This window comes from Podarcis filfolensis (assembly GCF_964270895.1).
Source record: "Podarcis filfolensis genome assembly, chromosome: 4".
Classification (NCBI taxonomy): Eukaryota; Metazoa; Chordata; class Lepidosauria; order Squamata; family Lacertidae; genus Podarcis; species Podarcis filfolensis.
The window spans coordinates 66,317,241-66,331,710 of record NC_139607.1 but is presented as its reverse complement, the minus strand read 5'-3'; the positions used below and the strand labels follow the sequence as shown (position 1 = coordinate 66,331,710).

Sequence of the window (14,470 nt, the reverse complement as noted above, 5' to 3'; positions counted from 1 at the left end):
GTCCTGTCAGCAGAAGCCACATGCAAGAACTTCTGCTTGTGCAATGGGACTTTTCCCCCTCCCATGCCCCCTGAAATTGGCTTTAGGGGGTTGGGAAAGCGTGTTCTCACTAAAGGAGAGCATGTGTTGCGGATGGGGCCTAGCAAGACACCCCATAGTTGCCAGGCAGTATAAGATAGAGGGGCCTGGCAAGGATTGGCTGTTTGAGTTGCTGGGATAAAATTGATGTTGCCAATTTGGGGGTGGGAACAGGTTATTTAAACAAGGTTCACAGCAAGCTGCTTTCTCTTTCAATGTGGGAACCGGATCGCCCGCCCGCCCTCCCTTTTGGGCTTGTGCTTTGACCTTGCTATGCCTATCATGGGGTCGTCCGCCTTGGTGTGGGGGCCTGGTAGGAATTTTTCCACTTGGCTGATTAGTGTGTGCCATTTGGTTTTTGCCTACTGCGTAGCAAATCGTCACAACTTGTAAGGTTGGCGGTTAAGGTTGGTTGGTTTAAATTGGTTGGTGGAGGGGTATGGATTGGCTGTGCCTGCCCCTCCAATGCTGCTGCTGCATGGGAATTCTGTTAAAGGAATTCAGGGGCTTACCATCCTCTCGTCCAAACCCTTGGTGCAGGGTGCGGGCCGCGTAAGCTCCTGGGAGCATGCGGGGAGAAGCTGAGGGTCTGTGTCGCAGCTCCAGTTATCCCTGATCTTGTTCCTCCACACTGGCTTTCGCTGGAATCCGGGAGTCAGTGCTGTCCCCCAAGGCGGGGGGGACAGATAGTCATAACCAATGCCTAAGCAACCACTCACAATTTGTATGTTTAATAAAGTTGTGGCCAAAACTATGCCAAAAACCTTAAACAAAAATTTATGAGTGATGCGTGAGTTATTGGGGTAGGGGTGTTTTGGGGGACCTCAGCACGCAACACCCTCAGAACAGCACATGGTGATGGGAGGGAGATTGAATGCTTTAAGGCAGACTTGATATTCCTGGTGTTTCTCCCTTTTCTCCCCCTTAAATCAATAATCGCACAGACAATCTTGTAAAATGTATAAATAACATTTGTTCCCACAGAATACTTGTTGAAGAGTAACAGATAACAGCAGCTTTCTTCAGGCAGGTTTAAAATGGTAATTTGGTGACAAGTACATACTTAAGTCTAGCTTAAATGTAGTTGAGCTTTGGAGCTCAGATTTAGCAGATGTTCTCACATTTCTGGTTTGGCGGTGAAGAGCTGAGGAAAAGGCAAAAAAGGAGAGGATGTGCCCGGGCAGGTAAGAGAAGATATATAGCTATGCCTTCTCCCTGTCAGGGCACAGTGGGAGTGTCTCTAATGGAGTTCTCTCTAGCAAACGTAGAGGAAAATTCTGTGCGCTTCAGCTCCTAGTGTGTGCCCGTCTAACAAAACATGAATTGTTGGTTTGACTGCATTTTAAATATCACACAAAATTTCCTGAGAATGACATTGAAATCCTCTCCCTGATATTAATTATTTCATTAAAACATGAGATCCCATAAAAAATGATATGAAGTATGGCAATCTGTGGCTTCAATCCCTTTACAACACCTCTGAAAGGTGGTAAACATTGTTTTGTTCGTATAGCATAGAATGTGCATGGCAATTTACAAGACAGTAGTTTAACTTTCGACTATAGGTCTGTATTAGTAGGGATACCTCAGACTAAATAGGTCCGTAGCCATTTATAAAATGGAAATTGTGCACCGCCAGCGTAGTTCTGTAATGCCATACGAGCACATAATTCTGGTAGCTTGTGAATTATTTGCAGCTGTAATATGGTTATTAATAATTAACTGAATGAACATTATGCTGTATTATGCCATGTATTTATTGATTATGAATGGAAAGCCATGGAGGGGGGCGGCATTATCCCTAAGGGGTTAAAGCAGTTGCTAAGTGGATTATCTAGTGGGGTTTTTTCTGGTTCCCAAGCCATAACTCATGTCAGACCTGACCAGAAAGATCTGAAAGACTGAGCTTTGTAAAGATTCATTGGAGCATAAGCACGGCAGTGTTTCTTCACAAAGGACACATGAAAGAACTGTGTCCAATTGCCATTAGGCAGTGGAAAGGCTGTTAGGGTCCTGAGTAAGACCTGCTACTCCTGAACTACTTAATGCTTGTGATAATTAAATGTAGTATATTTGCTATTAGCTAATTGTCCAGGCAAGCACATTATGTGATCTATGAGAGCAGCAAAATAACCAGAATGTAGAATGGTGATGGGATAAAATCAGACCAAATCTTTATTGACAGCAGCAGGCAAGGGCAAGGGTTGGCATGGCATTGGGTCCCAGGATCAGTTCATCATTCCACAAGCCCCGGGTTGATGGAATGGGTCTGCTGGGTTTGGATCACTCCAAACCTGTATGACGGGAATTAGCCAGTGTTGAACCTTGCTGTGGTGCAAGCCAAGCAAGCAGGGTCTCACTGGGGGACCAGGGTGCAGATTCCAACCAGTCAGATACTGAACCCATGCTTGGGTTTGCTGTGGTCAATTCTCCCCTCAGCTCCCTTATGCCCCCCCCCCATACTATGTTGATCATGACCAATGCCATTTCTGCCCTCATACAAACAATGTCCTTCCGCCTAACAAAGGAATGCCATAATTTCACTGAGGGAAAGGTGGAAAAAAAACCCCAACCAAGTGCCAATCAGGTTGAGAGAGGAGGAAAAAATCCTGTCCAGCCCTGTCAACCAACGACCCAGAATTGCCCAGTGAAGGCTCTAACCTGAAGGGTGGGAGGGCGGGAAGCTTTCAAAGCAAAATGGCTGTGAGCTTCAGGGGAGCAGCCTTATATAGGCTTTCTTCTCCCCTCTTCAGCAAGGACTCATGGGGCAGATTTTCCCCATGAGCCCATCACACAGAGAGAATACTGGACAAAACCTTGACCAGTATTTTGCTGCAATCTATGGGCCACAGTGCCGCAGGGCCAAAGTGCCCCATGCTTATTGGGCATGGAATGAGGCTTAGTCACAGGGAAGCAGGATGGTATACTGCCACCATACGACCGTGTCCTTTTCTGCCCAAAGAGTGAAGTAGGGTTATATGCAGTGGGCTACTGATGGAAATATTTCCTATGTGCTAATATTTCAGCAGTGAAGTGGCAATTTCAGACGAAAACAAGCATGGAGAAATCTATAATTATGAGCAATGGTTGTGATTCATCCCCATCCATCTGTGTATTTCTTGTGTATGTTAGTATATTGTCAAATATTCCCCTATTGTTTGCTCTCCTGCTGGCGTTGTCTGGCCTCTTGTCCCCCTGGCTCATTTTATGATCCTAAGCATTCTTAATTGGAAGTAAATTGTCTTGAAATCAATAGGATTCACTCCCAAGTAAATGTGTTTAGGATTAAGATGTTGGCCTTTGAGCCCTGTGGTGACAAGTTTGCTTTATCCCTGAATAATTGTGATGATTTGCACCGATCTCCTAGGACAGAAGATAAAATAGATTCATATAAATAAATAGTCCTTTGTTGTGATTAAAGAATTAGCTTCTGAAATGCTAATATTATAGCTGCCTTCATGAGACCCAAAATGAAATGCAGTTGCATATAGCCTTGCTATAATAGGTCAGAGTTGCCATATTGCTTCAGACCAATAGCTCACGTTAACCTAGCATTCTGTCACTGACAGGAGCAGCAGCTTCATAAAAAGTATAGGAGAACCTTCAAGTTGAACATGTTTGCAGCAAACCAGGCATGGGAACCTCCCCCCCCCCCGACGAGAACCTCTTTCCCATATGATTGATCTGCTGGGTGAGGTGTGGGGGGGTCATATGTCAACCGTTGGAGGGGAGGGCCAAAAGTGAATGGGTCACACCCCTCTTTCTGCCACCTTGCCTTCTTCCTCTCCTTCCAGGCTTTCTGAAGCTGAATGAAATTAGGCTGAGGGCTTCATGTCATCCTCAGACCCACCCCTGTTCTAAATCATACAGATAGCCATGCAAACAATCCTGTTTATGCCCCTCTTCTGTTTGGAGAATGCTTTTAGGATGCTGATCAAACACCAAATGCTATTAGCCGTTTTACCATAATACAACTCTCTGCATTTTGCAGAACTTAACTTTTCTCTTGTTAACCCTTTACTTGATGATGATGATGATGATGATGATGATGAATTGTTTTTTATTAAAGATGTTATTGTTTTCCCAAATGGTGCAAGCTCCTAATTATTTCTATAGGAACACAAGAGTGGCTTCGCATGGTAGGCTGAGGGGAACCATAGGCTTGACTTCCTTCCATTCAAGTTGAAAGGGAATAACCTAGATAAGCCTGGCAGGACAGCTTGCTCTATGGGATTAACCCCTTCATGCATGTACTAATTAGACTTAAGCATTTTGGTTATAAGGTTGCTTATCCTACAGAGTGATTGTGCTTAATATTTCCCCCCCAGGTAAACCTGTCATGATTGTTACTGAGTACATGGAAAATGGCTCTTTGGATAGCTTTCTGAGGGTAAGTACCCTGTTTATTCTGTGGTGATGCCTCTGGCTTTATAAAGCAGTGTGACTGTACCATTACTGGTAGAATTTCAGACTAGTGGCTACCATAGTAAAGGCTAGTTGCAGATATGTAAAAAATATCATAAGTATATGAGTCTACTGCTTGCCTCATAAGGAATTATAGGAACATAGGAACACCTTGTACTCAGTCAGGATATTGTCTACACTGACTGGTAACAGCTGTCCAGGATTTCAGGCAGGGGCCCTCATCCTGCAAGCCTGGTGTATGATGGTGTACCTGGGCAACAAGGAAATATATGTACCTACTGCATTTCGCCAGAAGAAAAGAATGAAATTGTATTACACTGTGAAAAATAATATTGAGTCACAGATAGAATGTGCCCATTTGAATCCATTATATATGTTTATAATCATATTTTGTCTGCCTTCCTGTGTATCTGCTTAACTCAGAGTAGAAAATTAAGGTTTTCAGTGAAATTAGGCCCCCACAGTCAACTGGAGTGGGGGGAAATCAGCCCAAAGGGAGCTATATAGTCTGAACTCATATAAAAACTGTGCAATAATAAAAGGACAGATGAAATTACCCATGTCTCATCCGACAATGCCTGGGACAGGTTTATTTTCATTATAAGCACTGAGTTTTGGCAGAGCATTTTCACAAGGCAGGTTCCCAGTGACTTTGAGAGAATGTGTGCGGATACAGGTCCTGGGTGCGCCGAAGATCTGAAAGGCTGTTGTAAATGTCTTACAGAAACATGATGCTCAGTTCACAGTCATCCAGCTAGTGGGAATGCTTCGAGGAATTGCATCTGGCATGAAGTACTTGTCAGATATGGGCTATGTCCATCGTGACCTGGCTGCCCGCAACATCCTCATTAACAGTAACCTGGTATGCAAGGTCTCGGATTTTGGCCTCTCCCGTGTTCTGGAGGATGATCCAGAAGCTGCCTACACAACAAGGGTGAGTCCGGTGATCTGTGAATGATTACTATGAATCCTTAGGTGTTTGAGAGCCAAATATCACACAGTGGCTCTTCAACAAGATCATTTATGTTAAAAGAGGGAGGGAGCGAGGGTGGGCACACATACATGACCACAACAATTCTATTCTGTCTAAGACTGTTCAATATGACTATACACTTCCTCCAATATTCCTACATTTCTGGCTTGGTGATGAAAAGTTGGTGAAGAGATTAAAAAAGGCAAGGATCTGCCCAGGCAGGTAAGAAAATATATATGCTTTAATGTCGTTTAACCACCCTGCCAGTTTCACAAAAGCCAATGTTGAAGGTTTTAGAAACACATAATTCTGCTCCTTTGGGCCTTTACAATCTTCTTTCTTTCTTTCTTTCTTTCTTTCTTTCTTTCTTTCTTTCTTTCTTTTCTCCAAGAAGCTCAAGGCCACGTACATGCTTTCAGGAATGGCTCGTCTAGTGGGACAGTACTGGGAAATAGCCTCCCAGCAGCAGTGCTGGGATGCATACAGTGCTTCCCCCTATGCATCTGCATGGCACCAACCTCGCTGCCACCTTGCTTCTTCCAGGAAGCAACAGGGATGCTGCTGACAGGAGGCTATTGCTACAGCTCTACCCTGCAGGGCGAGCCATGCTTGCATAGTTCTGTCCTCCTGCTAAATGCCATCTGGTGAGATTTGGTTCAAAAATATGTATTCTGGAATCTAATCATACTTAAGATTGGAATCCTATGCATATCTATTCAGCAGTAAATCCTAGGTAAGTGTGTATACAATGGCAACCCATGTCTATCAAAATGGAGAGAAAATGTCAGCAAATCCAGAAAGATGCCCAAAATAATAACAACAGTTTCTCTGTGGTTCTGTATATCATATTAGTGGCTGTTTTGTGACAGTCCTACATAGATTTATTTATTCAGTTGTTTAAATCAAAATGTGTATGCAGCCCCATAATGCATAGTTTCTGGGTTGCTTTACAATAAAAAGAAAAACAAATTAAATGCAAAATAAAAGCATAAAATAGCTAAAAGTCAGCAAGAGAGATTAAAATAAACTTAAAAGAGCACCATCTAGACCTGGCAAGTGAAATTGGGGTTTATGTGTTTTCCAATGGAATAAAGAACAATCCGACGTTGGTTTCCATACCATGTTCTTTTTCTGCCAGGAATCCCTGTGGCATAAACAAGTAAACAGCATCAGGCAATGACATCAATTACATGAGGTTACTACAATAATTTAGTATTTGCCAGTGGGGTCTTGCTCCAAGTTATGGCCTCTAGGGAAATAAGGGCACCATTGCCTTTTCTAAGGTGGTCCTGGAGTTATGAAATGTGTTCCCCCAAGAAATCTTGATGGTTCTGATTTCTTTTCAGAAGCTGGAAGACTTTTTAGTTCTCTCAGGCATTTGGGAATTAGATAGATAGATTCCCTGTTGGTTTTATGTATTCTTTCATTGTTGCTACATGCATTTTCAATTGCATTTATTTTTTTAAAAAAATATTTTTAAAAAATTTGTGCAAACATTTGAAAATGTATTTGTTGTAAAACTGTCAAGAGACAGTGTAAATAAATAACAAGTTACTTAACACCACTGTCAATTCTTCTTACAAGCTACACTCAAACTGGGTCCATTTCAGTTTTCAGGATGTTGAAACCATTCCTAGAACGACTTTTGCTCGTAGTCATATCCTCCAACGATTTGTCCAATTTCCTTTTAAAGTCTTCAGAGTTGGTGGCTATCGTTACGTCTTGTGGTAGCAAATTCCATAGCATAAATGTGCATCCCACTGCCTGAGTCATTATTGCTACTTTACACAATGCTTTGTGTTTGTAGGGAGGCAAGATTCCAATCCGATGGACATCTCCAGAAGCCATTGCTTACCGTAAATTCACATCAGCCAGTGACGCTTGGAGCTATGGGATTGTTCTTTGGGAGGTGATGTCCTATGGAGAAAGACCATACTGGGAGATGTCCAATCAGGATGTGAGTATACTGTGAGACAAAAGCATAAGACAAACTGGTGCCTATTTTTAATTTTGGAAAACCAAATGTTTGAAAATCTTACTTTCTCTTGAAAAAATATGCGGCATTTCTATAGAAAAAAGAACTTTTGAACTTACAGGATAAAGGAAGGAGGATGATTCAAGTTACTCTGAGAATAATCGACAAGTGCTTTTACATTAGTTAGAATGTTATACATCTTTTATAGAACTTTATTAAATGTCTCGTGATCCCTTTTGGCTGTATCTCTGCTGAGCTTTTCTAGGAGTATACTGGGCCAATTAAACTGCCTAAGAAAGAGAGGAGGAAATTGTGTTTAAGATTTTAATGAGCAAATGCCTTCGGATGCAGTGAGCAGATAACATGAAGTGATGGTTTGATTTGTTTAGAAGTCTTTTACATAGAGGTTCATTTAGATAGCTCTGAATTTATTGCTGTCCAACTTCAGAAAGTTAAACAGATCTGCCATCCTTTTATGCTTCTTTGGAATATAGTATTTCCCAAAGCCATTAAAAAAAAATACCATATTGTTCCCTTAATTTAGTCTAGATATGTTCCACATGACTCAGTTAAAAGCTACCAATTCTGACCAGCTCTATACATGTTTTACAAATGGGAATAAATTTTGTGCATAATATCTTACCCTAATGCTAAGCAAACATACAGTAAAAGCAAATGAAATCAGGCACTTTTTACCTAACAAATGGGGATATATGTTGGGATACTGCCAGGGAGATAAAGCCCATCATGGCCCCCACGTTGTCTCCGGACGTCCATCGATCTCCCGTAGACACGCAGTATCAGCAATTAGCGACACGAGCTCCAGAAAATAGCTTGCCACATTCTAGAACTGATGCACGCTCTATCAGCAGATAATGCACAGCGAAAGATGCACGCAGGAGAGCATTTTCCAAATTTATTCAGCGTTGGTCAGAACAAAGAAAAAACATGACTGCCTGCTTCGGTCTGCTCAGGCAGAGAGAGAAACAAAAGCAAAGACACAACAGAAACATTCTGTGAACAGGAAATACACAGACTCTGTGACTCACAAAGCCTGCTTCCTTTTAAGGTGGAACGGAAATATCCTAACATCCTCCCCCTTTCCGTGTAACCTGTAGTACCTGTGGTTCAACCCAATTGCAACCTCTGTACATAAACCTTAAGTTGTTCTCTGTTAACAACCTTAGACAACAGATCTGCAGGAATTTCATTTCCTGGCATGTAGGACACCTGAATGAGTCCTTTCTGAATACACTCTCTTGCTCGATGTAGCTTAATCTGCAAGTACTTGGTTCTTTGCTTGCAACTCTCTGAGTTCAGCAAAGCCAAACAGGATCTATTGTCTTGATACACTTGTATAGGACATTTCACAGACACTCTGATGTCCTTAAACAGTGGCATCAACCATTCACAATCCATGAGTGAAAATGACAGAGCATTGAGTTCTGCTTCACAGGAACTTAGGCTTACTGTCGTCTGCTTCTTGCACAGCCAGTCAAACAGACAGTGGTTGTACATGTAGCATACTCCAGAAGTGCTTGTACCATCCGTGGTGTCACTTCCAAAACTAGCATCTGCAAAGATTTCAAGACCTCCAGTCTTCTGACTGGTGAACCTCAGCCTGTAGTGCATAGTCCCTTTCAAATAGCGGGCTATGCGCTTCAGAGCTTTCCAATCCTGAACAGTAGGATTGTTAGCATGTCTGCTAAGCAGGTTAGTGCTTACAGCTATGTCAGGTCTTGAACATCTAGCAATGAAATTCAACTTGCCTAGAATGCATCTGTACAGCGTAGTGTCAGAAAACGCTTCAGCAGTACTATCTACCTGGTAACCTGTCACCATCGGTGTGTCTGCTGGGTTTGCATCAACCAAATTCAACCTGGTTAATACATCAGCAATTTTCTGTGTTTGCTGTACCAGAAAATTACCTGCTTGGTCCCTCTCCACCTGCAGAGAAAGATAGTTGGATACCTCACCAAGATCCTTCATGTCAAAGTGCTCCTTCAGTTGAGCTAGGGTGCTTTGGTAGAAAGCCTGATTCTTCCAAAACATCAGAAGATCATCAACAAAACATAAACAATACAGTTTGTTTTGCCCCTCCTCCTTGACAAACACACATGGATCAGCTTTGCCCTGGTGAAAACCTAGAGAAAGCAATGTCTCAGTGAGTTTTGTGTTCCAACACCTGGCACTCTGCTTGAGACCATATAAGGATTTCCGCAGTTTACAGACCATTCCCTTCTGTATCTGCATTCCATCAGGTGGAAGCATGTACAGCTCCTCCCCCAAAATCCCGTACAAAAAAGCTGTATTAATGTCGTGATGGGAAACATGCAGTTTCTCCTCTGCAGCAATCTTGAGCATCAGCTGAATGCTCTCATATTTGACGGTGGGTGAGTAGGTCTCATGGTAATCCTGTCCTGGTACCTGTGAAAAACCTCTGGCAACCAATCTGGCTTTGTGTCTGACAACCTTGCCATTCTGGTCTGTCTTGGCCTTGAAGACCCATTTGCAGCCAACCAGTCTCATTCCTGGGACTACCAGTACCAGTTCCCAAGTTTGGTTCCTGTTCAAGGAATCAACTTCAGCCTTCATGGCATTTAGCCAAGGCTCAGCATCTTTAGAGGTTAACTCCTGAACCTCTTTGAAGCTTGAAGGTTCCCACACCTTCTCTGAGCTACTAAGAACAGCAGTTGCCATCTTAGCAAACTCATCAGCAAATCTCTTTGGAGGTCTGCCTTTGGTTGCCCTTTCAGACCTGCGTACTAGACGCAAGTCTTCTGGACTCATCTCCTCCTTCTTAGGAGAAAAGTGACCAATGGTGAACAGTGGTTCTTCCAGTTCATTGTCAGACGCATCAGATGGTCTGACTGAGGCCTTTGCGCTCTTGTAGTCTGCTGTGTCATCACTGTCGCTGACACCAGCAGCAGCGCCGCCCACTGAACTGGAATCCGAACTCTGATCATCATCATCATCATCATCATCCTCATCCTCAGCTTCCTCTTCTGCCTCAACACCATCTGCTTTTTTCACATCACCTTCATCTTCCTCTGGGTAACTCTGGAAAATTCCCACATTTCCCCCCCACTTAGGATTGTACTCAACACTCTTTGTGAACTTAATGGACTTAGAGTCAGTCATCCATACCCTGTATGCACCTTTTTCGTACCCCATGAACAAACCATGTGCCCCACGCTTCCCAAGCTTGTTGCTCTGTGGGGTGTGTACCCACATGTCAGAACCAAAGATTCTCATGTGCTTGACGTTAGGTTTCTTACCAAACATCTTCTCATAGGGAGTACAACCAATAGGTGACGACAGTTTGCGATTAAAGGTATAAACAAACGTCGACAGAGCTTCCCCCCAAAACTTCTTGGGGAGATTGGCATCATGCAACAAGGTTTTTAGGCCTTGAAGCAAAGTTTGGTTTGCTCGCTCAGCAAGTCCATTCATCCATGGCGATCTAGGTGTTGACAAGTCATGCTGGATTCCCTTCTCAGTCAGGAAAGCTTCAAACTGCTGAGAAGTGAATTCCCCGCCTCGATCAGTAAAGAGACAGCCGATACGTTTACCGTGAACATTTTCCAACCAAGCACAGAATGCCTTGAACCTAGGAAATGCTTGCGATTTCTGCTCGAGCATAAACACATGAATGTACCTAGAAAAAGAATCAATTAGAACCATAAAGTACCTTGCTCCACCCAAAGAGGGTGCAAGTGGACCAACCAGGTCTGCGTGGATTAGCTGGTAGGGTTTGGAAGCCTGCCTGCTAGACTCCTTGCCTTTTGGAGCAACCTTCACCTTGTTCTCTGCACAAGATACACATTTCATGTGAAACTTACAGGGTTTGATGTTCTTGGCCAGCGCTTGCCAAGACATGTGACAAAATCTTTGATGGGCTTCATGAATGCATCCTGCATGAAGAACTTTGTTAGTTTGTGCAACACAACAAGAATCAACATTAGACACATCAGCAACAGCACCATTGTCATCATAAGTTATACAGAACAAACCATCTATAAACTTTGCATGCAAAATGTCCTCTTTGCCTTTCCTGATGACACAGACGCTCCTCTTGAAGGAAATCTCAAAGCCACGCCCAGTCAGCTGTGGGACACTGAGCAAATTGTCTGCAGCACCAGGAACATAAAGTACATCTCTGATGGTAGTGTGCAGACTTGCCAGTTTCACAGTCCCAACTCCTTCAATTCGCAACGTCTTTCAATCTACCTGGTGAATCTCTCCGTCTTGAGCCTTGAAAGAGATAAAAAGATGCCGATCCTTTGTTAGATGGCGGGTGCATTTTGCTGCTTGCCCCCCTGCTCCTGGCCATCAAACTTGCCTTTAGCCTTTGGTGAAGCAGTGCCAGCAAACAAAGCCTTGTTTTCCACTGGCGTGGGCCTTTCACCCCCCTTCTGCTTCGGGCCATCTGCAGGCATCTGTCTCTGTTTACTTCTGGCCTTCCGGCCTCTGCAAAGACGATGACCTTGATTCTCATGGGAAAGAGAGTCCTCAGCTGCCGACTCCTTGGCTCCCCCTGGAGGCTGGAATGCTGCCTGGGATGACATCACAGTCAGCTTCCCCTGCAGCTTGCAACCAGTGCCCTCAGCATCCCTGCATTCGCTCGCATTCTGGAAAACAGCCAGGACCTCCGATGCAGTCAAACTCTGGGCTGGGATGACCGGCAGATGAGCTACTTTCAAAGCATTCCACGTCTGACGTGCAGTCGTGTTGCCAGAGGGACGGACAAGACTATTACATCTATGGCTTTCGAATGTTGGGCCCTCCATCTATCTGTCAGAGGAACTGGAGGGGCTTCAGACACAGTATGCCACACTCCAAACTGTCGCAACAAACTCTCACACCACACAGCCCAGGTCTCATAATTGTGCCGATTTAACTTTGGGCGCCCAGCAGCTTCAGAGGCTAGGAAAAACTCCATTCCAGCTCTTCACTTGAGCCGTGAGCCTTGTTCACTTCAGAGGCTCCTTATCTTGGCTCCCATTAATCACGAAGCCTGCTTGGCTCGGCTCCCAGGCCAATTAGCCGGCCGGAGTTCAAAGAGGCTGCAGCAGCAACAGAAAAGCCTCATTTGCTTTCGCTTTTCCCACATACCTCAACGCAGTCTTTCGCAGCCTTACTCTCCTGTAAGTGCCGTGAATCTGGGCCCATAACCTGTTGTTGGGATACTGCCAGGGAGATAAAGCCCATCATGGCCCCCACGTCGTCTCCGGACGTCCATCGATTTCCCGTAGACACGCAGTATCAGCAATTAGCGACACGAGCTCCAGAAAATAGCTTGCCACATTCTAGAACTGATGCACGCTCTATCAGCAGATAATGCACAGCGAAAGATGCACGCAGGAGAGCATTTTCCAAGTTTATTCAGCGTTGGTCAGAACAAAGAAAAAACATGACTGCCTGCTTCGGTCTGCTCAGGCAGAGAGAGAAACGAAAGCAAAGACACAACAGAAACATCCTGTGAACAGGAAATACGCAGACTCTGTGACTCACAAAGCCTGCCCCCTTTTAAGGTGGAACGGAAATATCCTAACAATATAATCGTGGAATACACACGCCACAAACACACACTGGCTGCATCACAGTGTAGTGAACCCATGTTGTTCATTGCTTTAAAATGACTCTTTATTGAACAGGTTTTCCAGTCTATTAATATAAATATATAACATTTTCCAGTCTATTGATTATTGGTAATAAATTAGTAGCCTGTGTCCCTTCTACCATGTTAATTCCATCCTATCTTCGCTTGCCAGCATTAGCCATGCAATAATATTTGCACCAATGTTGCCCTTGGTTAGCTTTAAAATAAGAGTCTGAAATGACTATGTAAACCATGATTAAAGGCAGCTACGGTTATTATTAACATTAGTGTAAATATAACACCTCACTGTGGCAGTTGTTAACTCTGAAAGGGGAGGGGAAGGGAATTTCTTGTAGGTCAGAGAATGCTTTTAATTTCCTAGCTACAGTTTATAAAAAGACCAAGAAATGTTATGTTTGCACTAGCCCCTAGTTATTCATATAACTATTGGCTGTTAGTTGTTCATATTGCCTGGATGAGTTAACCATATTGCTTAACTTGCTGGTTTAGAAATAAAGAATTGCTGCCCTGACAATGGAAATTAGAAAATGGAAGCTAATTTCATAATTTGTTCCTCCTGAAATGTCAAGTAGGAAGCAGTTGTTTCTGATCTGCCACAGGGTGTTTGTTAAGCTGCCTGCTGCTTTTCAGTCATTTTCCTAAAATGATTATAGAAAGTCAAAATCTGGTTGATTTCTCACATGCAAACCACATAGCCACAACCTCTCAAGCCAAACCCCAACGTGGCTGGAAATATGCTTGTTAGGACAATCATGGGTAATCTAGCTTTATTGCTACTCCACATCCTTGTTAGCCCCTTAACCCATCTGTCAACAGTAATCTAACTCTATCTGCTGTGTGATGCAGAAATATGGAAATGTCAGTAAAGCTGGATATTTCTGCAATTATGTGGCGTTAGCAACTGCCTGTGCAACTTTAAGTGCGTATTTCAATATCGCTTGCTCGTAGAGGCAAGGAGCACTCCCATTAAAAGGAGAAGGGATAACTACTTGTGCTAAGCTACTAGCTGCCGATGTAGCCTTGATAGATGAATACTGCCCTCTTTCTGTGAAACAATTAATATATAGATATATTTATATATACTGATGTTCTCTCCCTACATAGAATTCTGTACCTATGAAATAGTCCCAGAGTTTGCATGCTTGTGATTTTGTGTTAGTGAATATTATGTGAAACATCCTAGTTGATAATGAGATCTTAAAATGTAAGGCCTCTTTATTGGAGGGAGGGCTGTAGCTCAGAAAGAGAGTGCATGATTTGGGTGCAGAATGTCCCAAATTCAGTCATTGGCATCTCCAGATAGGGCTGGATAGACTCTTGCCTGAAACCCATTGGAATTTCTGCCAGGGCTTGAAGGCAGTACTGAGTTATACAGACCAATAATTGGGCGCACTCT

At 43.4% G+C, this 14,470-nt stretch overlaps 1 protein-coding gene across 6 annotated transcripts in view; it reads left to right on the top strand.

Moving 5' to 3' along the window:
• Nucleotides 1–14,470, top strand: part of EPHA3 (EPH receptor A3) — a 213,776-nt gene that overhangs the window by 187,949 nt on the left and 11,357 nt on the right. For all 6 annotated transcript variants that reach the window (XM_083611511.1, XM_083611513.1, XM_083611510.1 and 3 more), the window contains 3 exons: nucleotides 4,407–4,468; nucleotides 5,228–5,437; nucleotides 7,284–7,433. In XM_083611511.1, coding sequence (XP_083467637.1) covers nucleotides 4,407–4,468; nucleotides 5,228–5,437; nucleotides 7,284–7,433 — 422 coding nt within the window. The remainder of the gene's footprint in view (nucleotides 1–4,406; nucleotides 4,469–5,227; nucleotides 5,438–7,283; nucleotides 7,434–14,470) is intronic.